The sequence below is a fragment of the Mastomys coucha genome, unplaced genomic scaffold (genome assembly GCF_008632895.1).
Source record: "Mastomys coucha isolate ucsf_1 unplaced genomic scaffold, UCSF_Mcou_1 pScaffold9, whole genome shotgun sequence".
Lineage (NCBI taxonomy): Eukaryota > Metazoa > Chordata > Mammalia > Rodentia > Muridae > Mastomys > Mastomys coucha.
In genome coordinates this window covers 10,128,307-10,155,124 of record NW_022196915.1, presented here as the reverse complement: position 1 = coordinate 10,155,124, position 26,818 = coordinate 10,128,307, and the positions used below count along the sequence as shown (strand labels likewise).

The 26,818-nt window shown below is 43.3% G+C and overlaps 1 protein-coding gene and 1 pseudogene across 34 annotated transcripts in view; one reads left to right on the top strand and one right to left on the bottom strand.

Moving 5' to 3' along the window:
- Positions 1-1,159, bottom strand: part of LOC116085115 — a 4,461-nt pseudogene extending 3,302 nt beyond the window's left edge. The window contains exon 1 of the transcript XR_004116428.1: positions 871-1,159. The product of XR_004116428.1 is annotated as a small integral membrane protein 1 pseudogene (transcript). The remainder of the gene's footprint in view (positions 1-870) is intronic.
- Kcnma1 (potassium calcium-activated channel subfamily M alpha 1) overlaps positions 1-26,818 on the top strand; it is a 744,152-nt gene that overhangs the window by 653,419 nt on the left and 63,915 nt on the right. For all 33 annotated transcript variants that reach the window (XM_031361079.1, XM_031361066.1, XM_031361082.1 and 30 more), the window contains 3 exons: positions 6,525-6,648; positions 11,861-12,085; positions 16,960-17,152. In XM_031361079.1, the coding sequence (XP_031216939.1) occupies positions 6,525-6,648; positions 11,861-12,085; positions 16,960-17,152 (542 nt within the window). The remainder of the gene's footprint in view (positions 1-6,524; positions 6,649-11,860; positions 12,086-16,959; positions 17,153-26,818) is intronic.

The following is a 26,818-nucleotide window of genomic DNA, read 5'->3' as shown; positions in this document are numbered from 1 at the left end:
GGGGGGGGGCAGCATTTTAACATGATAACATTTGTAGTCCTATATCTTTATGGTTGGCCTTCTCCATTTTGCCTTCTTCCTTTGACCATAATCACCAAAGCAGGTCTGGATTCTAAGCCAACTGTAAAGAAAAGTAGGGAAGGTGGCAGTAAGCACTTGGTGAAGACAGGTCTGTTGAGTTCTGCTCTGTATGCATGATGTGCCTTTCCTTATAAACTCCCTAAATTGATTCTATGTTATAATAATTGTATCTAACATTCCCATTTTACAGATTGAGAAGCTGAGGCAGGGTACAAATTGCCAAGTATGAGGCAAACCAAGATTTGAAGACAGATTTGCCTCTGGGGTTAGAGTCCATAACCACCATGTGGATTGCTTTTGAGGAAATAGGTGGATTCTTGCCTTTATCAGTATCAATCCTTAAGCAGTATTGGGAAAAAAATACTCTCAAGTTGATCAGACTGACTAGCTGATAACTAGGTTTCATCTTTTCTCTGGGTTAGGCTGTCAACTGTATTGTACTTCAGTGCAGGTTAAAGTTCGGGAAACATACCACTCAAGAGAGCCCTGTAAGCAACAGCAGGAAATTCCTTTCTCAAAGTTCTCCAGGCTCAAAGTTTAAGGTGGAGACTTCAGAAGGACTGGTTTGTTCGTTCTTCCTTCCTTCCTTCCTTCCTTCCTTTCTTCCTTCCTCCCCTCCTCCCTCTCTCCCTCCCTCCCTCTCTCCCTCCCTCCCTTTTTCCCTCCCTCCCTCCCTCCCTCCCTCCCTCCCTCCCTCTCTCTCTCTCTCTCTCTCTTTCTCTCTCTCTCTCTTTCTTTCTATGCCCTGGGGTCTGAATAGAGGAGTGTCTGCACAAATGGTCTGTGTACATGGGAGGGAATCCCCAGGGGTGGGAATGGAGCAGCATTTCTTTGCACTTGTGCACATAGTAGCCAGTGGTGTAGCCCAAGATGAAATGAGCCAGGAGAGCGCTACTCCAACCCAGCATCTTCATGGCTATCCCCAGCTCACCAGAACGCAGCTTCTGGGAGATCCTCCTGTAGCATGCGGCCTCCTCTGAGCTGGGCATGGTAGTCATGCTGACTTCATCCCAGCTGCTGCTGTCCCACCTGCTGTAGTGAACACCACTCTCCTGGGACTGCATGCTGTAGGCCTGGGGTAGAGCTGCCACATTCAGAATGAAGATAAGGAGGGTATCAGACCAGAGGCACAGAAGCTGCTGTTAGGGGAGGCTCTGGGGCTGAAGCCTCTGGGTGCTCAGGAAGGCTGTCAGGGTCCATGCCAGTAGATTCCACCTTTCCCCAGCAGGGCAAGCCAGGATGTGAAGTAAGGCTGGAGCCTCTCAGTAGGGCTGCTGGCACGCCAAAGAAGTGTCTCCAGACCCCTCGGGTGATGGGGGCGGGGCCTAGGCCGGGAGGGGGCAGGGTCTGAAGGGCGGGGTTGGGGGCAGGGTCTGAAGGGCGGGGCTGGGGGAGTGGGGGCAGGCTGGGAAGCCAAGGAAGTCTAATCTAGATGGACTGGTTATTTCTAAGGTCCTGGGGAAGGAACTGTTTTAGCTTCTCTTTCCAACCTGCAGATCTTTTTTTCTCTCGTGATGTTACTGTGGTTCTTGTTCTGTTAATGTCTGAGTCCAGACTTCCACTCTATACGGAAAGTCAAATTGGGACCCACCTCAGGGATCTTAGTTTTATAAATAGCATAACTCAAAATGCGATTATATTCTGCAGTAGGAAGATCTCAACATGCAAATAGCATACCTGGGCCCTGAACAGTGAAGCCGCAGCTATAGCTGTCACCTATCACATACACTTTCTGTCCCTTTAAAATACAACAAGGACTCTGGCAAGTCATAAGTGGCACGTGGACATTTAATTACTTATGGAACATCTTAGGAGAGTTATTATGGAGTGATGTGTGAGTAGAAGAAATATCCAGTCATTACGTGAAAGGGACTAGTATTTAGTTATGGTCATCAGCTATGCTAGGTCGTCTTACAGAGCTCACTGGAGGCCTTCGTAAGTAGCTGTCATCATTGCCTTGCAAGCTGGAGATGTCAGAATGCCCTGCTCAGGGGTTTCCCATGATCCTCCTCCTCATGCATAGCAACTTGAGTGGTTCCTCCTGATTTCCCTGGACCACAGCAGTGTTGACTGGTATACTCAATGATAAATACATGGAGCTCTTTTCTAGAAGAACAATTTGGAGGATCCCTGATTTAAGAGGTGGAAATCCCTGGAGATACCTACCCCTTCTCTTTCTACCTGTGCCAGGTGGAAAAAGTATAAGCCTTTGAAAGACACTGGAAATTGCTACAGGAACTGATGCTGTAAAGAAAGCTATCATGGCTGGCCCAAAGTAATCACATAGTCTGATGTCACTGGGAAAAATCCCATTCTGAGCACCACCAGCCCCTCACAGCAGAATCTGGTAAACATGGTCTTTAATGGACCTGTAAATCTGTCAGTCTTCAATGATCTTCATCTCACTCTCCAATGACCATTCTTTACCTATCCACTACCTTCTAGCCTTTCATAGTCTGGTGTTGAGCCAGTCCTTTATAGATCCTTTCAGCTACTTCTCTTCCCAAGGAGGACCCACTGCTTCAAATCTGAAAGCCCTCTAGGCCCACCAGCATTTGTAGTTAAATTACCACTAATAGTGCTATCTCTTGTACCTTGTAAAACAACAAAAAAAAAACAAAAAAAAAAAACAAAAAACAAAAAAGCCACTTCATTTTTGTTTTAGGAAGCACAATGCTGGGTCTACCTGATGTCATGCATACATTAGTCTGTTGTTTGTATTGACTGCCAGTACATATCTACTCGTACAACTGCTCTCTGGGTCTTCTGTGCCTTTGGTCAAGCAACAGGACACTGGGCATATCCAGTCATCTCTATTGGGAACCATTTTGTGGCTACTTAGACCTTGCTTCTTTGAGTGGATTCTAATAGCTGTTGGCAGAACAACACTAAAATACTTGTCTTTCACAGCTTGCCAGTTATTCCTATGGCCCTCCTCGCCCTCCTCTCAACAGGTCAACTGTTGCTGGCTTTCCCATCAAACCTCCCCAGACCACACACCAACGGGGAGTAAACATGTTCTTTCTGGAAGCCTTCATATTGTCCTACATTAGGATAGCTATTTGTTATAGCACACACATGCTAGTGTGCCATAACCTTTGGCCCATATTTTCTTTTTTTCTGCTACATGTGAACCTTTATTTGATATTATGACATCTTCCATTCCTGGCTAAGAACAGAAGTCTCATGTTTTTTGATAACTTTACTGATTACAGAAACCAAAGTTGGAAATTCAGGTGCCACATCTGGTCTGTAAGGTAAATATCTGCATTCAGGGAGATTTCCTATGTTTCTCAGGTCATACCCTTCTGGAGAAATCCTAGATGATGTCTATTTAAATCATCCAGGAGAGACCCAATAACCTATGTGGAGGGCGGAGTATATGTGGAGCTCCTCTGAGATTGGCTGCATGATTTGGCATGTTAGAGCACAAACCATGTCTCCAGTCCCTAGAGTTGTATATGGCTTCTTTCCCTAAACTCCAACCTTAGTTAGTTTATAATTAACATTCACTGTCACTTTTTCCCCTCCTAATGATGGGCAGTTGACATACATTTTTCTTATAGGCCACTCTTACTACAACATTCCTTCTAGAAAGAACCAAATGTTCCTAACCAAAAACACATCGCTTCTCTCCCAAGGCTTATATTTTTAATGAATTTTTACCAGCGTACTGTATCTTCAGCTTGGCTGGTAAAATGTGAATTTAGTCCCAAATATATTTTAAGACTGGAATGCCCTAGAAACAGGTCCCTGGCACTTGGAAGCTAAGGTAACATCTTCTTTCTGACCGGCAAGAGAATTTGAACTTGACTCTGTCTTCACGGCAGATCTAAGATTCTCTTGCAGACCAAAACATGTTCTTCAAGGTTTGAAAGAGACTTTTCTCAAGCTCCTTCTCTATAGTAACTTTGTCCAACTACCTATGACAGATGCTAGATAGTTAGAGAACTGTTAAAGATTTCTCAAAGTTGGATGAGAAAAGCTCTCATTTACTAAAGTGTGTGTGTGTGTGTGTGTGTGTGTGTGTTGTATGGATATGCATGTGAATGTTGGGATTAGTCACCCATGCATGTTCATATAGAGGTGGTGGGGATGAGGAGCTTGAGGTCATGTATCTTTGTTTATTGCTGTCCACTTTAATCTCTGATGCAGGTTGCACCAGGAACTTCACCAACTAAGCTGTGCTGGCTGGCCAGTTAGCTTCTCAAATCCACCTATCTTCTCCTACCATTTCTTGGTATATATGAGCCATGCTTTTCTAAGTGCTGGGAATCTGAAGTTAGGTCCTTATGTTTGTATATCAAGGTCTTAACCCACTCAACCACACTGTTTTGACCCTAAACCGTCTAATTATGCTTTCTTTGTGTTCCATGACCAGTTCAAATCTGAACTGCCTTTTATTTATTTATTTATTTTTTAGTTAATAAATGTACCCTTTTTAGCATTCAAATTTTTACTTATTTTGTGTATGTGAGGGAAAGCTATGAGTATATTGATGTTATGTGGGGGTGGTGTGTATGTGTGTTTGTGTGTGATGTGTGTGTGTGTGTGTGTGTTTATGTGAAGGCAATGGCAGAGGGTCAGTTCTCTCTATACACCTTACATGGATTCTAGGGATCATACTCTAATGGCAAATGCTTGCACAGAAAGCACCTTTGTCCACTGATCCATCTCAGTGACCCTGATTTCAGCACATTTGGACTCAGCTTTATATGTGAGAGGTGTCCTGGTAGTTTATAGCCCCTGAAGACCTGTCAACAACCGGGCTACTGAGATGCTACTCTGAATTGGGTTGTCCTGCTTCTTTAAAGATCAGCTGTGACAGTTGCTGCAGTAATCTAGCATGCTCCTTGAAGATGACACCACAGGATCACATCACATGGTATTCATCATTTGCTGTGGCCTCAAAGCAAATTGCTGAGAATAAAAACATGCAGTGAGTTTCCTGTCTTCTCCGTGTGTGGAAGGCATAATAGACAGGTCATGCTAGGTGTCCAGAAGCTTAGTTCTGTAGAGAAATTGCTGCCCCACTCTCTACACTCAGAGCAGAGAGATGATAAATATCCGGTATTTCTCAGGGAGAAACATTAGTATATAAATAAAGATTATCCTTTAAATGTCTGAAATAGATCATTTTAAAGGTAACATCACTTCACCATACAACATTGCAACTTAAATCTATTTCTATTTTCTGTCTTTGGTTGACAGTTTGCCTAAGGAAGTTAATTTTGCCACAGGATAGGTCTGCCTGGGATATCTTAATTGTACATGGTCAGTGTCATAAATGCCGACGAGGGCTTCCCATACACTCACTTGCTGACAATATCAGAGATAGAGCCTCACACAATGAGCATACGTTGGTCTGTAAGTAAGGCTTTTCTCTTATACTGTGGGCATGGTATAAGCTGCCCGATTTTGTTGTTAATTCCTCGGGTTGTCAGTTAGACCCCACCATCCCACTGAAGGGAAGGCTTCTATGCAGCCATACTTTCAGAAGCAGTGGGTATAACCTTGAGAATTTCAAACAAGTTTATAAAGATGCATCTGAGCTGGAGGCTATCATCCAAGGAATGCCATGTTGGGAAATGAAGGTGGGGATGAGGAGCCTGTCATTGGACAGTTAAGCACAAATACAGTTGTCAAGGCGAGAGGAGAGGGTGTTGTTTAGTATTGAAATCATGTATTCCAGATGTGGACATTTGGTAGTCAATCTGCTCTGAAGTGACATGCTGCTGAATCTTTAAAGGGCTTCAGCCGGGGAGAGCAAAATCTGATTGGGCAAATTGCTAAAATATTTAAAGTGCAGCCTGTTAAAGCTTTTACTGCGAAGAGCATCGCGTCAGAAGTTGTAGTCAGAAAGAGCGAGTAATTGGCTTTCCATCCTGATGCCAGTGAGCCAGCATGAGGCTCTATTCCTATTCCTTCCTCTTCATTGCCAATGCTAATAGCAACCCTTTGGGGTTCGTGCATGTGTGTATGTGCATGTGTGTGTGTGTGTGTGTGTGTGTGTGTGTGTGTGTGTATGTGTGTTTGTGTGTATCTGTGTGTGTATCTGTGTGTGTATCTGTGTGTGTATCTGTGTGTGTGTATGTGTGAGTGTGTATGCTGGGGAAATTGGATAGCTGGTAAAACGAGACAAGAAGGAATAAGATAGTCATAAAAAAGGAAGCTGAACCCACAAAATGACATGAAGCCCATTTACAAAATGGGCAGGGAAAAAGGCAGAATTACTACCTGACAAAACCAAGTGCCCTTCCAGAGGGGTACATGGTTTAGACAGCTGTCTTTGAAGGGATGGTCTCTGCAGAAGAAAAGAGGGTCATTGGTGACATCCACTTTCTCAGCGTCTGTCATCTCCTCTGAGATGTGACTCTGGGGGACCCTTTGCATTTATAATTTATCACATTTTCCACTTAGGCTTTCCTGCCTTTTCTCCCCAGGCATGACCCCTTGTTAATTCCTGGCAATGACCAGATTGACAACATGGACTCCAATGTGAAAAAGTACGACTCCACTGGGATGTTTCACTGGTGTGCAGCCAAGGAGATTGAGAAAGTCATCTTGGTGAGTGAGGGACCATGGGGTCAACGTCTGTCTCCTTTGCTTGGCATGAGGAATTTGCCTAGAGTGAAGATTTTCCTAACTGAAGAGTAGAGGACACTGTCACTTGGCACTAGCTATTTTTGAAGACTAAAATTCTGACCAGAGACTGAAACAATGAGATCTCTGATCATAGCATGAGTTTAGAGCAGTTTTGTTTTGTTTTGTTTTTTCTTGCGAGAGCAGAACTTCCAATTTCTGCATCATTTTTTTTATCAGGACAATAGTGGTGATTATGTGCCGTGGCAAGTTATCATAGGCGATAGGATACACGTCATTCCTGATCCTCATATGGCTCTAGGGCCAGAGCCTGGTCCTGCCATCTGGTAGTTGTGCAGCCTTAGGCCAGTTCTTGAACTCTGCATTTTAATCATCTCATCTGTAAGAAGAGAGTATGAGAACGACCCCAACTTACATAAGACTGTGATGCAAATCTCATCCCCTTCTCCTCAGAGGCGCCTTTCTCTTACCTGCTGTTATTATCATGATTATTTGTAAATACCATGAAGAAATAGAAATATTACCTGAATTGTTATGTGTTATAATTTTGTTTGGTTATATGTTTGTATTCACAGGTTTGTAGTACCACATCCAGCCTTTTCTTTTTAATGTGGATAACAGGAATCAAACTCAGATCCTCACGCTTATATGGCAAGCAGTTTATAAACTAAACTATCTCTCCAGACCTCCAGTAGTGTGTCTTCCCCTAACTAACATGTTTTCAGTCTTTCTTAACACATGATGCAGATAGGCAAGCGCATTTGCTGAGGGTGACATTGCAAGACTGTGGTCCATTGTCACGATGCAGCTCAGATGGTCACTTCAGGGAAGGCTTTAGGGATGCCTTTAGAAATAGTAGGCTTCTCTGCTCTGGCACAGGAAAGTTAGCCCAGACTAATCCATTCTACTGTCTGCCTTTGTCCTGTTAACAGCTTTAGGGTTTATGCCTACACTGGCATCCCTAGAATTTATTGTCTTGCTAATCCATGAAAAGTGGGTTAATGAAAAGGCTGGCCAGACTGGGTTCTTCACCCTTGTGCCTCTAATCCCCGGATGACTGTGGGCTTTCCCCATTTTTAGGTAGGAAAATCCTACCATTTTCTATTTCAGGGCCACCCTTCCTTTAACAAGGACTTTCCAGATCCTCAGATTGGTTCTGTATGCTAATCCACTAGATTTCTCCACTATGTTTTAAATAGTGTGTGTATGTCTGTGTGTGTGTGTGTGTGTGTGTGTTTTCAAATTAATTATAAATGAGCATTGTGAGCCAAAACAACATTGTGCTGGAAGCTATCTCAGATTTGGGAAAACTGCAGACACAAAGTCAAAATGTTCAGCCAACAGCCACTTTGATTTGCCAGGAGGGGAGATGGTTCTAACCATTTAGATGCTCTGTGATTGGTTACCAGTGGCTTGGTCACATGTTTGGTGTTGGTCGTCTGAATGTTTTATATAGAGTGTGCTAATTGACATGTAATCAATATCCCTTTTAAGAAGAAAGGAATTTAGGAATATGAGTTCACCTGTAAAAACAGTATCAGTTAAGGAAACATTGCTAGCAAACACACTATGGGTTAGGTACTGTTCTTGTTCTGAGACATGGCATGCAGGGCTTGTATTCTAGTAGGGCAAAGGGAAGGCCAGTGGGGTGGTGAATGAGTCTGTGAGAACAATTTAGATATGGATGAAGGGCAGGATCCTGGGAAGGACAGAGTCTAGAGGTACTACTCAGGCAATAAGATCGAAGGAGACCTCTCTGCAGTGCTGAATAGATGGAATTTTTATTCAATGCATAGAGGAGAAAAATGGAGGGGTGGAGGGCAGAGATGTGGAAGCACCTGTGGAAGATGCTTATGGAATTGATTTATTCACTGAGGGCTTTGGATGATTTGGAAAAAGAAGAGACAGTGCTCTAATTGAAAAGGAGATAAATTGAACCATGAAATAATCTTTTTGATGCTAAGTGGTATGAGATACAAAGTCTTCTTCAGATCCATGGAATAAGCACTGGTCTAGGTTTAAAACGGCCAGGGAGTTCCATCAAGCACAAATAGATTCTGCTTAGGAGAGGCTAAAGGCTGTGCAGAGAAACTCCTGAAGGGATTTCCTTTTGGGTCTTAAGCATAGGAAAGCCAGGCTCTCCAGGTTTGAGGTGCAGGACTGGAACTTCACACACTTCTCTAGGGGATATAGTTCTGGCGCCTTTGAGAATGTATTTGCCCCAGGTCTAAGCTCCTGAGGTTAGCTTCTATACCTGAACCATTCCACCAACTGGTATCTAGCTAATTTTTGCATACTTTGATTTCAAGCTTCCATCCTTCACCTTTTTTGTACTTCTCTGTTGAGGGGAACTAGCTTCTTAGATGACCAGGCCAATTGAAAATATTCAGAAGACCCGATTATTACACACTGGAGGGCTTACCTCTCTGCTTCTGGCTCCAGCTACTTGTACTTCTGTGCTGCCCAAAGAACTAACTTCAGGTCTTCCCCACAAAATAGCAAGCAGTGATGGGAGCCCTTGGGGAACCTCTTGGGTCACCTTTTATGACATGTTTCTTACAACTTGTGTCTCAGGCTTCCTTAGACTCTGGTAAGCCAGCAATGATGATAACTCCTGCTTTATTCTAATGACCAGGAAATGAAAGCTAGCTTCTTCCCCTCCTGGGGGTTGCTGTAATAACCCTGGCATTGTCGTTAATTGCAATATTGGTATTTAAGCAATCAATACACTGGTCAGTGCTAGGGATTAAATCAAGCAGAGGCTGGTATGTTCAGTGAGCATTAATATGCCTTCCCCAAAGCATTGTAAGCCCCGTGGGACATCATGAGCATGTGGTAAGGAACAAGAAAGATGTCAGGTAGGGTGAAGGTGTTGACTAGAGGAGAAACAAAGAACCAGCCTCACCCTGACCTCACCCTGTTGTCTTTTTCACCCGTATAATAAACAAAATGTCAGTGGTGGACAGATAACCATTTACATTTTCTGGCTAACTGGGGTCCTCTCCTACATGTGAGTATTCCTTTCTTTGTCATCTTCATAGATACAGATCTGGGGCTGGGAAAAGACATTATCCTGTATCTTTTCTGATTGGCATCTAGACCTTTGTCATGACTATTTTCTATTTTTTTTTTTTTTAATGAGACAAACCCTTCCAAAAAGAATCAAAGAATCCAGGAAACCCTAAAGTCTGAACATGGAGTCAGCATACTTTTTCTGTAGAAGGACGTATCCAGTGATTTAAGTCTCACAGGTCATATGATCTCTTTCTCAACTGACAACTCTTATTTTCCATGAAAGCAACCATGGAAAATACCTAAATATTATGAGTTGGCTGTGTCCCAATAAAACCTTATTGGAATATGAATTTTATATGATCATTATTCATAGTGGCATTTCTAAAGTTGATTTAATTTTTAGCCATTGTGAATTTTAAAAACTAGTTTTAGCTCAGTGGACATATAGAAGCTTATAGGCTTGTAACATCAGATTGAGGCTACAGACCACAGCAGCCAGCCTATGGTTTCAGATATCATATTCTACCTACTGAGACAGGGAGGGGTATACCACCTCACTGAAACATCTAAAAAGAACCCCTCAAATTTCAGCTGAGACCAACTAATCACCATCTTAGCAAAAGGACCTAAAGAGATCATTTTGTCATTCATTTCTCTCTCTCTCTCTCCCTCTCCCTCTTTTTCTCCCTCTCCCTCTCCCTCTCCCTCTCCCTCTCTCTCTCTCTCTCTCTCTTTGTTTTTCTTTTTTTTCATTTTATCATCCATTCTTTCTCTGTTTCTGTTTCTTCCTTTGTCTCTTTGTTTCTTTCTTTCTTTCTTTGCTTGTTTGTTTCTTTCTTTTTTTTCTGAGACAGGGTTTCTCTGTATATCCCTGGCTGTCCTAGAACTTACTCTGTAGACCAGGCTGGCCTCCAACTCAGGGATCCGCCTGCTTCTGCCTCCCAAGGGCCGGTATTAAATGATTTACCACCCTTTCATAGACACTAAGACTTCCTTTCTTTCCACATACCTAAACATCCCATTTTCTTGTCTTTGTTCTCCTAAAGATTCCCATCTCCTGTCTCCTGCTCACAGGTCTACATGGTACCTCCTTCTTAAACCTATTGTTCTAGAAGGTAGTAATGTGTAAATATATGCTTACAGGATTTTATGATATAAATAAAATATATGCCTTTGTATTACAGATATTATAGAGTATATAACATGTATATAACAAAGTAAAAATGATAGCCATCCTGTAAGCCTTACTGATATTTTACATATTCTTTAATGATAAATAGAATCCAGAAAGAAAAAAAACATAGTGCTTTCTCTGCATGTATGCTTACTGTATGTACTAAACTTATTAGAAAGATTTATATGTTCTTTAACATGCTGGACATGGAGTTTTAAACCACTTTTCAACTTTCTAAAAAAAAACTGATGTTGTACAGCAGCCCACATGGTGACCTGTTTTACCTTTTTATTCAACTTTCCTGAGTATACTTTTATCCATTAGAACAGGTGCCTTGTGAAATTTTATATATGATGTTGAAGAATCACTCCTTTTCTATTATTCAGAACTAAATTAAACATTTCATTTTACTACAGTATAAATAATAGCTGTATTGGATACCTTTGTGGTATTTTAATAAAAATGTCTGACATAGTTAACTCACAAACATAAAAGCCAGCTTACAGTTTAAGAAGTTCAAAGTCTAATGCTGGGCTGCCCCAATTGCCTGGTCTCTGGTGAGGTGGTGGATGGTCATAGAAAGAGTGTATAGAAGCAAACATGAGCAGAGAGCAAGGAGATGGGTTTGTTCATGTTTGCTCTTTTCGTACTGATTGTCTTTGGAGAAGACATGGAGTCAAGGAGTCATGTGAAAACTCGCAGGCAGTTGCACATCAACTGCTCCACACCTTCAATAGTCTAAAGACCTCAACTAGGCTTCAACTCAACAAAGCTCCACCATAAAATAATGCCATGCTGGAGACAATGACTTTAACCACAAAGGACCCTTGGGGGACTCTCTTTAAAATACACCTAAATCACAGTAGTGGCACACAGTAAGTGGTCAATGAGTGTTCGCTTTCTTTTCTACATAAGTGATGCTTTCTCCCCTTATCCCAATGTTATGAGCGCTTCTTTCTGATACTCTTGGACCCCTCTCTGTTACAGACTCGAAGTGAAGCTGCCATGACTGTCCTGAGTGGTCATGTCGTAGTCTGCATCTTTGGGGATGTCAGCTCAGCCCTGATTGGCCTCCGGAACCTGGTGATGCCGCTTCGTGCTAGCAACTTTCACTATCATGAGCTTAAACACATTGTGTTTGTGGGCTCCATCGAGTACCTCAAGCGGGAGTGGGAAACACTGCACAACTTCCCCAAAGTGTCCATATTGCCTGTAAGTCAAGTCACACTATTTAATGTCCAGTTCTTCATCTTTACATTTGCAAGAGGAAGTCCCAGGTGGCTGTAATTGTTGAAGTTTTGATCATGTCATCGGTGCTCCTTTATGTGGCTAAAGGCCTGAGGACGTAGCAGTCCTTCCCCTGTGCTCTGCTAAGGTAGTAAAACCCTGGGAGACCTTATTAAAAGAATTTGCAGCCAAGTGCAGCCCCTTGTCAGGGGTGAAGTTGAGCTACCTTCACATGCATTAACCTACCACTGTCTAAACTCTCTTTCCTGGGTGAAATTTAGAATGTTGCCCTATTCTGATATATACACCAAGAATCCACTCATAAAATTATTGTTGGCATTTTAATTTGACCTGGCTAATGCTTAGAGAAACACAGATCTATCTCACCTCCCATCTAATATTGACCAAATAAATAAGGAGCAGATTTAATCTCTATTGTACGGAATTCCATACCTCCTCTCTGGCCAGCCTCTGTTCATTCTTTGTCTAGAAACCTAGACATGTTTTCCATGGCTTTGTATGTTTGTGTATACATGTAAAAGCATGTATGTATAGGTGCTTATTGATTACAAAGATCCCTAGGACACCAATCTATAAATGACAATTTGGGACTACATAATTTAGTGTGAAGGTAATGGCTAGAAACTTTCTAATTATAATATATTCTCCACAAAATTTCAGATTTAAAGAATATTAATTCTTTTCAAGGTTTTATGTGGTTGTCTATGTCAGAAATCCAGGAAAATATTACCTATCCTTCAATAATTTTTATTATCAAGTCAGACCTAAAACTGAGGGCTATGCAGCCTCTTAGCTTCTAAGAGGTTTCTCATCCCTTTCTTCTTCTTCTTCTTCTTCTTCTTCTTCTTCTTCTTCTTCTTCTTCTTCTTCTTCTTCTTCTTCTTCTTCTTCTTCTTCTTGGAGTTAATATGTATTTTCTTTATTTTTAGTGCCATTGATTTTTTTTTTAAGGACTAAATTTATTCCCCTCTTTTCAGTTGTCCTACAAAGTAATGAGAAAAATACCTCAAGATTGAACTAATAGGATTACTATGCTAAAAATAAATGTTTATGATTTGTTTTTCTTAATTTTTTTTAAAAGTTTGAAAGGCAGTGCATTTTGTTAGTTAAAATTTTATATTTGCGAGATTAACTATGGAGCAGAGACCAAAGGAAGGGCAAGCCAGCCTAAATATAGCTATCTCCTGAGAGGCTCTGACAGTACCTGAATAATACAGATGTAGAGGCTCACAGCCATCCATTGAACTGAGTACAGGGTCCCCAGTGAAGGAGTTAGAGAAAGGACCAATGGAGCTGAGGGGTTTTCAGCACCTTAGGACGAACAACAATATGAACTAACTAGTATCCTCAGAGCTCCCAGGGTCTCAACCACCAACCAAGGACCGCACATGGAAGGGTCTGATTGTTCTGGCAGCATGTGTATAGTAGAGGATTGCAATTTGATCATCAATAGGAGGAGAGGAACTCGGCCCTGTGAAAGTTCTGTGCCCCAGTGTAGGGGAATGCCAGGGCCAATAAGTGGGAGAGGGTGGGGTGGCAGGCATGGGGGGGGGGCAACAGGGGTTTGTTTTTGTTGTTTTTGTTTGTTTCTTTGTTTTTTGGAGGGGAAACTGGGAATGGAGAAATTTACATGTAAGTAAAGAAAATATCTAATAAAAAATAAAAATAAAATAAACAAAGGTGCTTCATGGAAAAAAAAGAAAAAAATTTATATTTGCTTATAGTTTTCTTTCTTTTTATTGGATATTTTCTTTTTTTATTAGATATTTTCTTTATTTACATGTCATACGATATCTCCTTTCCCAGTTTCCCCTCTGAAGAAAAAAAAAAATAAAATAAAAATAAAAAACAAAAACAAACCCCTGTTCCCTCCCCCCTCCCCCTGCTCGCCACCCAACCCTCTCCTGCTTACTGACCCTGGAATTCCCCTACACTGGGGCATAGAACCTTCACAGGGCCAAGGGCCTCTCCTCCCATCCATGACCATCTTGGCCATCCTCTACTATACATATGCTACTGGAGCCATTAGTCCCACCATGTGTACTCTTTGGTTGGTGGTTTAGTCCCTGGGAGCTCTGAGGATACTAGTTAGTTCATATTGTTGTCCGTCCTAAGGGGCTGCAAACCCTTTAGCTCCTTGGGTCCTTTCTCTAGCTCCTTCACTGGGGACCCTGTACTCAGTCCAATGGATGGCTATGAGCCTCTACTTCTGTATTAGTCGAGTACTGTCAGAGCCTCTCAGTAGACAGCTATATCAGGCTCCTGTCAGCCAGAACTAGCTGGCATCCACAATAGTGTCTTTTTCCCTACTTCTTATCTGCTTGCAGAACAGCACAAATGCAGCCACAAGAGCCAAGTAATATAATGTGTTAAAGGATATGTAAGGGGCTATCTATAGCCACCACCCTTGTGTACACTATGTATCTCTCATAATGCCTCATCTTACAAGTCTCCTCAATGCAAAAAACATTAGACAGATCCTCTTTGGATACAGGACCAAACCCTGATTGCTTTATTGTATACCTGTAGCTAAAGGTGGTCACCTTTTACAATTCACTCATTAAAGAAGCGTATCATATACTGTATATCTGTTGCTAAATTCAGAAATGTTGCTGTAAAGTTGAGCCATAGAGAAAGGGCATTTGGGGCCAAAGGGTGGTCCAGGCACTGGAGTGGTATCCTGGGAGAAGGAGAAAAACACCATCTTCTATGGTAGCTTGGTACAAAATTAAGTGTGAGCAACTTTCTCTATCACATTGCCAGAATATAAACAACAGCTGTCGATGTCCACGTTCTTTTAATTTTCACCTTGTAGGAAAGCCAGCAGTAATTGTGATCTGAAGAAGCTCATGTTCAGTTGTAGGCATATGATTTCAAGCCACAATAAATACCAAAGTCATATATAGAAAGCTTTTGTTTCTCTGGGATGCCCTTATAGAAACGAAACAATTTAAACAATGAAGACAGGGGTTAAGGCTTATAATGTACAAACCCACTTTGCTTAAGTATGTTAAATTTGGGGAATGTATAAAGGCTCTACAAATATAAGACTCATCCTGACTTGCAGAGGCAGGTGAGGAAATGTGAATGGGGTCACACAGAAGGAAACACACACACACATGCACAAATACCAAAGGTCATGCCACAAGCCTACATAAACATCTACCTGTGCACCTAGCAAATTAGTTCACTTTTTACACAGATACCTGCAGAGGTAAAGGGGTCATGAGGAATTGCACATATAAGATAGAAGATAGTGTTTTTCTCCTTCTCCCAGATAGCACTCTAGTGCCTGGACCAGCCTTTGGCCTCCAATGCCCTTTCTCTATGGCTCAACTTTACAGCAATAGTTAGGAGCCCTAGAATGTAATCATGACTTTCATTGAGTCATAAAGAGGAGCTAAAGGGCTCCATAGTTATCCAGTCCTATTTTCTCAAATTCCATCTAGTGATGGGGACAAGCAGCTGGCAAACACTTGGCCACTACAGGCTGGAACTAAAGGCATCTTTGGTACCCATATACACAAGGGTAAACTTAAATCCATCTAGAGGATCTGGGATGCTTTTGGCTGCATGGGACCCCCAAAATAATGCTGTGTGGCTGCTGGGGGGGCTCTGACATGGCATGGCCCCATGTGCAAGAGTGTTCATCCGGTCTATCACATCTCCCCTTACATTCCAATACCTTGCATCTACAAAGGTTTTCCTACTGTCTCACATTGTTATGGGATTTTAAAAAACTCTGTTTACTGGCTTATTTATTTTTAATTGCACCGGTAATATACAAATCTGTTCTTGTTATAAAATATTCAAACAATATCAGAGTATATAAAGTCAAAAGCAAACTTCCCACTCCATCCTTTCCTATCCCAGAGGTAATTACTGTTATTAGTTTAGTGTATAGTTTTTCCAGAGTTTTCTTTTTGAATTTACATATATTTATAAATATATAATTTTTACTTCAAGTAGCTTCATTTATTCCAAATAAATGGAGTTGTACTTTTAAATGGTTCAAGATACTCATGTCTCCACCACTTACTAATCCCTTTATCTTGGAGCTTATTCCAATTCAGTGAGTTCATGGAAGGCTGACTTGGCCTGTGCCTATAGTACACTTCCTCCATTGTATACATGTCCCAAAATATATTTAACTACACTCATGTTGTTGGATCATTGTGTCCTTTCCTTGACATTTTTTTTCTTACTAAACATTATGCAATAAAATTTTATGGCCTGAAGCTTGCCCCTTTACATCTTCCATGTACAAAATGTACACTAATTCCACTGACTCCTTCAGCCTCCTGATTGAGTGGAGCCATGAGCCCCCACCTCCTCACACTGCGCTTTGTGGATTTCCCCATGGCTGCTTTGGAAATTCTAGTTGGATATGCTGTCTGTTGCCAGAGACAGAAGTGACCTGCTATTAAATAAACAGGCATTTGAAACCCACCCCCTCGTTATGTTCTGAAAGGCAGAGGTTGCCACAGGACAGTTACTTAAATCAAGACAATTTCCAGGCAGGAGGAAGACGTAGACCCTGGCATTATTCGTCTCGCGTTTGTTAGTAATAGCTTGATTGAGTATTGAGAACTGGCCTGAAATGCTGCCATCAGCACCAACTACCCTTTAGATTAGCGTGCAGCCCTTATTCCCTGAAATGTAGTTAGGCCAGCTTAATGTCAAGACATAAAAAAGATACTTGTTAAATAATGTCCCAAAGCTCCTGCTCAATCTTTAATTTGTTTTTATTTTCTCTCTCTCTCTCTCTCTCTCTCTCTCTCTCTCTCTCTCTCTCTCCCTCTCTTTCTCTCTCTCTCCCCACCACCCCCCTGCCAAAGGGTACGCCATTAAGTCGGGCTGATTTAAGGGCTGTCAACATCAACCTCTGTGACATGTGCGTTATCCTGTCAGCCAATCAGAATAATATTGATGATACTTCGCTTCAGGACAAGGAATGCATCTTGGCGTCACTCAACATCAAATCTATGCAGTTTGATGACAGCATCGGGGTCTTGCAGGCTAATTCCCAAGGTAAGGACAGCCTGTAATACTTCTCCGCTGTGCCTATGGGGGACGGGGGCTGGCAAGAGGGATATCCTTCACTCAGTAATTCAAAGAGGCTCACATCAGCCTGTCTGGCAATGAAACCTGTGGTCGCCACAATGGCTTACAGAAGAGCATCTGTTCTTCCTGCCATCTGGAGATGCAGGCCTGAAACCTGATGTATGCTTCCCTCCCCCAGTTTGTTGCCATTTGAGGCAATAGAAGTGTCTTTAAATGCCTCCCCTTTCTGTCTTTTCAAACAATGGGTTTTATGACCGGGGTCACTGTCTAAGAGGCAGAGCAATGTGTAAATGCCAGCTGTACAATTTCCTTCTCCTTCACTATGAGTACTTTTCCATGAAGCTGAAAAGGAAATGTTAAGCTTTGTGATCACTAGTGTCACATCCAAGACTCTACTCACCTAAGTGGGGAGATCTCTAAAGAGTAGTGGTGGTACAGATACTTGAAGTCATATAGCAAGGAGTGATGCTTGCTGGACTGGACATTTTCCTATGAAAGGCACAGAGGCCTGAAATGGCACACAGCTGCCTTCTCTCTTGGCCTCAGTCTTCCCTGTCATTTGCTCTGAAATCCTGGACAAGTGGTTCTGAGTAATGATGTCATCTTGTAGTCTCAGGGAAGCTGTACAGCAAGTCACCCCATAATGAACGGCCTCGGAACTCAGGGTAGAGAAGGATAGGAGAAGAAGCACTTTCTTCTGAGTGGCAGCTCTATGTGGGTCCTACCAGCCTTATTGGATGGGTGTGATTGACTGCTGAATTGGGAGCCTTACTTCCATCATTCCAAGGAGCAAAGGCCATGAAGCCTGTAGCTACTAAGGTAGGAAGCTCCTCACTGGTAGCTCCAAGTGCAGGAATTTCTGGAAGTTTGACTGGATCATGGAGATAAGACCTTGAACAACCCAGCATTACCACCCACGTCTAGCTTCTACTCAGCATTGCCAGAAAACCAAAAGACCATAGTACCTGAAAACCATTCCATCACAGGTTCTCTTCCTTGCACTGGCCCTTGTAGACAGCTAGTGGGGTGGGGTGGGAGGACACAGGTACCCTTTGGTGGGATTGGGTAAGTGAAAGAAAAGAAGAGGCCTGAATGCTTCACAGTAGAGCCATTAGCCGCTGTGAGGTTCAAAGCCACTATCAGGGGAGTGTCTGTCAGTAGCCTTGTTCCTGGGGACCAGGAGAAGAGGCAGAGCCATCCTTGGGATTCGCAGCAGCTTCAGGCTTAGCTATAACACCACCCACTTTGCTGATTTGTGCTTCTCCAACCTTTCTGAGAGTTGCATCAGTTCGTAATACTAACCAAGTCATGTCCAGCTTCCATTTTTCTGATGTAACCCTGCCTCAGGCCTAACTTTGGCCTCTCCATCCCACCCATCATCCTGCATGATGGTCCAAAATATGAATATTGGTGCAGCAATGAAGAAGAAAATGTGCCAAAACCGTAAGAGACACTCTTGAGTTCTGCCAGGCTGTACACACAGGAGATAGAACTTGCCTCCTGCCCAGCTTGCCAGAGAGCACTGGGGAGAAAGAATGTGGAAAGACAGTGAGCTGACATTCCAGGGGTTGGATACAGCTAGCTGGTATGTGGTATCTTTCTCTAAGCCCCTGTTCCTTAATTTGTCTTCACCACTCTCACCCTGATGTGAGCATCACCTGGGGCAGCTTGTTGGAAATACATCTTCCCATGGCCTACCTTATTCTACCTGTCAGATGTGCATTCTAATGAGATCCCTGGGTGACTGGTACAGGCTGTTCTAAAGCTGGGCATTGAACATGCTGATCAACTCGTTCAGACATGCCTCCTGTCCTGGGGAGGGAAGAGCAAAGGTGGGAAAGATTTGGAAGGAACAGTTCTCCCCTTGGTTAGAGATGCAGAAAACAGGAGAGGGCAGGAAGTGCTCCCTTTCTCTGCCCTATCTGTGTCCTCCTGATACAATCAGGACTTCAAGGTCTGCAGACATGTAATAATACACCACGGTGTATTATATGTATACTTGAAATAGGCATGTGTCATTTTCTTTCTCACCGTCTTCTCTCCTGTCATTGGCCTGTGTATCATCTTCCAGTCTCACTCTGGTATTCCAATGGCAATGGTCCAGTGGTGGATCACAGCACCAAGAACTAGCTCTTCTCCACCACTCACCTCCAGAGCCCCTACGGTACACACTTCTTTGAGTTCTAGCCATGGGAGAGATAGGGGAGTCGAAGGTCCCTGCTGTTCCCCCACCTCTAAGACCTCTTTGACTAGCTGGGGTGCCCAGTGGCCTCAGATCCTTCTCCATCCAGGTATTTGGAAGGTCCACACTCCAAGGGAGAGGCTGGAGTTATAGGCAATAGAGGCATAGTGTTGTTCTTTGCATTTTGGACAACATATCATACATGCCTTAAAGGAAAACCATAGAGGTTCCTCATACCTGCCAGCCAGATTCATCACAATGTACTGCATGGTCCTTGACATAAACCCCACAACCACCTTTACCTATGCACAAGCCATGTTTTGATTCTTTCAGAACCCAGCTGGGTCCAGAAATGTGGACTGAGGACAGCTACTCTGCTCTGTGGTGGAGTGCTCATGTGATCATGTGGGAAGTTGTTTTAACATGCTATAGTTGACCAGGAAACGGGCCCCTTAGCACCGTGAAGGCCCAGCCACCGTGGGAAGGATTTGTGTCTATGTCTATGCACTTGCCAGTCTATGCACTTGCCAGGGCATGTTACTGGATCTCCTTTCTTTTTCCCTTTGCATCTCTTCACCTTCCTCTTTAGTGTCACTTTTCTAGTCCACATGGTGTCAGAACTGACCCAGCCTAGGGATTCTGGACCAGAGACTTTCTGAAAAGAGAGGAGATGTGATGGCTGCTTGTCAAAAACAATTATAGCTGAGGGTGGCGTGTTCCATGTGGGCCAGCATATCCAATGTGACATTTGGGTCTATGAGATGCAGTTTTAATATACAGCAGGCAAAACCGCACTGACAGTCACATAAAGCAGGTGAAGCCGCTTCTTGCTGGTCAGCAAACATCAGCTCGGAGCCACTTTACAGCTCTTTACCAGTGACTAAGTGCCTTTATTTGCAGAGTGCCTGTCATTTCCCTTTGGCTGGAGAGCTGGTGTATTATTTAGCACGCATTTATCTGGGGAAAACACTTCCATTTAAATCAGCTGGTACAAAAGTGCCTCATTGCCAGCCCGTTTCCCTGTGGCGCTAAAAGATGAGAAGGAAGCCTGATCTTGGGAAGAGTCAGGGTTCATTCCCAGAGAGCCTCTGGGATCAGCACCTAGAATGAGAGATGTGGTAGAGTTGCCCTCTTTTTGTTGTTTTGTTATTTTAAATATAAAAATGTGAAATGAGCATCTTGCACCTTATTTTCTCTTCTGGTCAAGGCTTCTCTTAGGGAAAAGAAAGGAACATAGGCATGTCCCCCAGGCTCCAGCCACTCTAAAGGACAGCAAGGACTTGGATTCAGCCTCTCTCTAGCAGCAAGGAACTCAGAGAGTGGAGGGCAATGACAATACAGAGAACAGAGGGCCAGTAAGCAGGAGAGGGACCCAGAGAGGGGCCTTATTTCATCTACATCTTTGTAAGTCCTAATAGAGGCGACAGCTGGGCATGCATTGAATGCAAGTAGCTATTGGGCTCTTGAGACAGGCCTGGTGTTAAAGCAATGGAGGAACTGAACTTTCCCTTTTCTTAACTTTCAATAAAGTTAAACTTCAGTAGCATCAGCTGCTCTTCTCATTGCTGGGACAAGGTATCTGACAGGGAGCAAGAGGAAGAAAGAACGGGTTGTCCTGGCTCATAGTTCATGGGGAGATATTCCATTGAGGCCCAGAAGGCATGGAGGCAAGAATAGGAGACCAGTGGGTCACACAGCACCTGCAGTTCAGAAGCAGAGTGAACAGGAAGTGGGATCAAGCTATAAAACTTCTGCCCCCAGTGATCTCTCCCCAGCAAGGCTATGGTTCCACGGCCTCTTCAAGCACTGTTACCACCAGGGACAAGTTAGTAAACATGTGAGCCTGAGAGAGGTAGGGCATTTCACCCCCAAACTGTGAGAAACAGTTCTCCATGGCTAGCGGCTGTATAACTGGACTTCTTACTATGGGGAGATAACTTTTTCTTTTTACCTTGCTAAGAGATTTGATTTGGGGATGTCATCCAAGATTTGTCAGACCAGGGCAAGTATAAATCTGTCTTTGAAAAATAAAGCTTGATCTTGGCTAAAGGTGGGAGGCATGAGTGGTGGAAAAGAGTTTTGGGGAAATAGGTTGTGGCTCCCTGTGCAGCTTTGTGGTGTTAGAGCGAAGCAAGGCAGACATGGAAGCAGATTTGAAGTATAGGAGAGACAGTTGCTGAAGACAGTGGATAAAAGCAGTGGATGGGCCAGGAGCTGGGAGTGGGTTTTGAGAGTGGCCACTTGATGATGGCCCTGCAACTAGAGAAGAAGACAGGACCAAGGAGGAGATGTGAATTGGGGAAGAAGGCAAAGAATTTAGTCCTGATCATTTTGAACCTGTGAGGACCACAAGGAACCATGATGATGGCCTGTACAGCCTGCAGTGTTAACTCATTAGTGCTGATGGGAAGAGCAGTAGGTGCTTCAGCTTTGGATGGAGGCTCATACGAAGCAGAGGACTCCATTCTTCGGCAGGATACAGATGCTCTTTCAATTGTATTGGAGTTATATCCCACTAGACCCATCAGAGTTGAAGTAGCATGCCACAGGCCATGGAGATTGCTCCTCTGGTAAAAACAAACAAACAAACAAACAAAAACAAAAACAAAACAAAACAAAACAAAAAAAACCAGTAGCAGCAGAAACCTAATGACCCAAGATTGACCCAGAATCCACTTAAAAAGCTGGATGACATGGTACATGTTTGTGACCCCAACACTCCTGTGGCAATGCAGGAGGCAGAGATAGGAGAAGCAGCTAGAAGTTCATGGGCCAGCTAACCTGAAGTATACTCCTGCCTCAGACTGTTGGTCCCTCTTGTCTTTGTATATTTTGGGGTCGTACTAGCCTTCTCAGGACTTGGAAAAAACTCAAAGAGAGGAAGAAGTGGCGGGGGGTGGTGTGGGAATCTTTTGCCCTTAGGCTTCACTTGCCAACCTAGCTTCTGTCACCATCCCTAAGTGATAAATACAGGTGTTAGTTAACCAGCACATAGCTTTGGGAGGTGACACAGCTAAGATCCAACATTGCCTGGATGTATGTCCCAAAACTAGCAGGATCCTGTCTTGAGGCAAGCTGTGTCTCTGTAGGAAAGAATATCCCTTTATATTTCAGTACCCCAGCTACGTCTGAATGCTAGTTTTAAAGGGCCTTCCTTGCTCTCTCCCTGTTGTAGGCCTTGCATTTGTGTGATTCATACTTCATGTCCTAGATGTGTCTGTCCAATTCCACAAGAATGTGACAAGCACTTGTGTGTGCACAGACTGTGTGGTATAGATAGAGAACATGAATCCCATTCCTAGTCTGGGCCCTTCCCGTACAAAGGTAAGTTGTAGCAAGAAGCACTGCAGAATCTGCAAGGATGAGATTCTTCCCTACCATTCTAACTGAGGTCTGTGATGCTAGTCTGCCACACAGGCTTGTGGAGTGGTGTGGGACTAGGGGACTGGGGGACTGGGGAAGGAAACAATATTGGAAGGCTTGGGTTTTAGGCATGCTTCATGACCTCAGGGACCTGAAGGGAAATCCAGGGGAAGCTGAAAAGTGATGGGGGAAATGACCATTGGTTCAGGAGTGCACAACTGCAATAAGGCCTCTCGTGCTCTAGAAAGGATGGGGAGACCTGGAGAGAAGGAGTGGGGATAGTAGAAGAGTAGGCTTTGAGGACCACCTTAGAGAGAGTAAGCCAAGGGCATTGTGCTTGGAGCTGAGGAGTCATAAGTTGAGACCAGGTGCCCAACAAGCTAGGGAAGTGGCACAAAAATCAAATACCAGATGTTAATTTTTCCACTATTTTGTGCTTTGTTGTTTTGTTTTCTTGTTTTGTTTTGTTTTCTTTTTTCTTTTTTGAGTCAGAGACTCTGTATTCCAGGCTGATCTGAAACTCAGTATGTAGCTGAAAACGACCTCCGTCCTCCTGCTTCTATGACACACACGCACATGCACACATCGATGCATGAACGCACATATGCACTCACACACTCACACATCCGTGCACACACGCTTCCCCAGCCTTGCATTATCTGAAGTGATTTCTTCCATTTCTCCCTTTGGGAGAGCTGTTGTGGCTTAGGACCTTTAACTCACTGGACAACAAATGCAGGTTTCTTGAGGATTTTTCTAAGCTGGAATTCAGCGACAGCACTCACAGGAAGGAATCCAATATGGGTGTCTGAAAGTTTGTTTGCAAGCTACCACCAAGAAGATGCTGCTAGCTTAGTCTTGCTGGTGAAGAGATAATTTATTTGGAGCAGGGATCATTACACCCTGGTCCACAGAAGGATTTAACACAAACCATGAAAATTTGAAGTGGGGAAAGAGACAAACAAAAAGAATTGTGGGAAGAGGACAGCCAGAATGAGGAATGCCTGAGCCATTTACCAAATGGTTGAGATGAGCTAATTAAAAGGCCTGTTGCATCTTGTGTTCCTTTGCACAAAGATCAGGACCAATAGCTAATAGTAAAAAGACTAGGTTTTCCCCCTAACATAGGGAAGTCATTCCCAGGAAACAGATCAGGATCTGCAGAGGTTGGGAGCATTCTACCATTGTGTACTAAAGGAATGTTACTGGCCACCATGATCTCTGTGATGAGAGGCAGATTGAATGGGATGAGCCCAGTGGTCCTTTTTTAACTGAGTGTCTCTGGAATTTTCTTGGGGTTTATTACACAGAGTTCTGCATTTTATCGGTTCTGTAGCCTTGCTCCGGAGGGAGAGCTGTGGTGCTTGGCGGTACTGGGGTCATGGGTCTCTTAGTAGAAGTGTTCACATCCTTCCTGAACGGTGCTGCCTTTGTGTCTAAGGATGCAGTGTGGCCAGTGCTGGGTGAGCATCTACACATCTGGTGTTTCCATTAGAGTGACAGACCACCCCATTCCCAACTCCCATGTCACTCTTCAACATCTGCCCTTCCCACTTCATGCTCTCCTCCTCCTCCTCTGAGCCTGGCTTCTTGCACATGCAGACTACAGACACACCTATGCACATTTCTTCCCACCCAGCTTTGCTCCCTGAAATCAGAGAAGCATTTTTCAGCTGCTCTTGTATAGCATTTCATTACCACAATATTCTCTCTCAATTCTGAAATGGCAGTGGGGGAGTGCCATTTCTCTTTATGCCTACCGAGCGAAGAAAGCTCAGCACTAAAATATTTTCCTTCCGTTGTAACTGAAATGGCTGTTGGCTTCCATCCCAAAAACCAGAAAGACAATTCTACTTAACTGTTTAGAGATTTATACATACCACACTGGAGTAGCCTCTAGGTAGTAACTTTAGATACCCAGCCCAATAATTTTCTTTTATTGGCTTGTGATTTAGATCCTATTTGGAATCCTCCATAATAAGAGTAGTACATTTCATTAAAAAAGCTTACTAAACAATAAAGGAAAGACTGACTTAGGGCTCTGAGAGGGTCTCAAGTACAGAGAGGGGCCTGCTCTGTTACATTTCTTCTGCAGACTTAGCAAGATGAATCTCAGCCCACTAGTGCTGATGTGGTTGTTGAAGCAGCAGTTGCAGCTATTCTGTAAATGGCTTCAAGTTAGGAGAGTGTTTCCTACATAGCATATTTTGTCACATGAAAGAACCTCTTAGGACCACCATTTGCTGTTCTGGCGATACATTCCTAATGCGAGAAATGAGGATTGACAAGAGCCATTGCAACATGAGATTGAGGAGGTTGGACTACTTTCTGACCCATACTGAGTACCTTCCAAACATGGAGAGAAAGAGAGAGAGAGAGAGGGGGGAAGGGAGAGAGAGAGGGAGAGAGGGAGAGAAAGAGAGAGAGAAGGAGAGAGAGAGAAGGAGAGGGGGAGGGAGGGAGGGAGGGAGAGAGAAGGAGAGAGAAGGAGAGAAGGAGAGAGAGAAGAAAGAGAGGAGAGAGGTGGGCATGTGTGTGGAGATCAGAGGTCGACATCAGTTATCTTCCTGAATTGTTCTTCCTCTCTGATTTTGAGTCATGGTCTCTCATTGAACCCAGAGCTCACACCTGGGATTGCTTGTTGTTTCTTTGCTTGTCAGTTTTTAACGTGGGTCGGTGAATCTAAATTCAGGTCTTCATGCTTGTGCTTTAAGTTTGTTGCCAATGGAACCTTCTTCCCTACTCTAAAGTTTTTTCTTTGGGAGGTGAAAATGGAAAAATGAAATAAAAAAAAAAGGAAGAATCATCTCTTCCTTCCAGCTGCCTATGGAGCAGTTGAATCCCCATGCAGACTATAACCAGCTTGGGGCAGCACAGAGAAAGGGAATGTTAGCCTTTGAGGCAGAAAGCAGATATGGTGTAGTGTCCAGAATGGACTCAGTTCATCACCAAAACATCAGACTGTCACCTTTAGGTGACTCCTCCAAATGCGTGTGCCTCATTCATGCCTCTTTTAAAAACTGTAATGTCTTTCTAGCTTATCCAGGTGAGCCACGGCCCCTGCTTTCACATACAATGTTATATAATCTCCCTGGAAACCTGCTGAGGCAGAGGTTACACTCTTCATTTTAAGGATGAGAAAATGAGGCCCAGAAAATTAAGCATCTATTCCAACACCCAAATTATTCAAGAACACATGGAGCTGATCTCCAGACAGTCTGATTGTAAAGAAAGTATTTTTCCAACCACACCCACCTGTTCCAATTATACAAGTGTTAACTGTGTTCTGATGAGAAAGGGCCTTGAGTCTGTGTATCTACTTTTAGGGGTTATCCTTGGGGAAAAACATTCCAGGGAAGAAAGTACCTCCCAAAAGCCTGCCTTGCCTCTAAATTACCTTTGTGCCCAAAGGGCTGTAGTCTCTCTTGAAGTGTTTTTTTGTTTGTTTGGTTGGTTGGTTGGTTTGTTGTTGTTGTTTTTTTTTTTTGTGCCTCAATGAGTGTTTTGTGGGCTAGGGGTCCCTGGCTCTTTCTACTGCAACTGGAATCACTGAGAATCCTTTAGGTTGACTCTTTTGCTCCAACCAGCAACTGTGCAGAGAACAGAGTGGGAGTAAATGTAAAACATTATGCTGAGTCTTTCTTCATGAACAATAGATTTGTCTGAACTGTTTTTTTCCCTATTAATATGGATTATATGAGCTGTGAAGTTGGCTTAATGAAGTGATTGCCATGCAAACATGAAGGTCTGAGTTTGATCCCTGACCTATGTGAAATAGATATGGTGGAATGCATTTATACTTCCAGTACTGGGAGGCAGAGAAAAGTGGGTCCTTGAGGCTCACTGGCAGGCTAGCCAACCCACCCTAGTCCATGAGGCTAAGTCAACTAATAGACCCTGCTCAGTAAACAAGGTAGACAACACTTGAAGAAAGTCACCAAAGGTTGATTTCTGGCCTCCTTACACATACACACACACACACACACACACACACATCATGCCCACTCTACCAACCATGAACACATGCATGAATACATATATACACTCAATGTGGACTGATTACTGATATGTCAGAAAAGGTGTGGAAC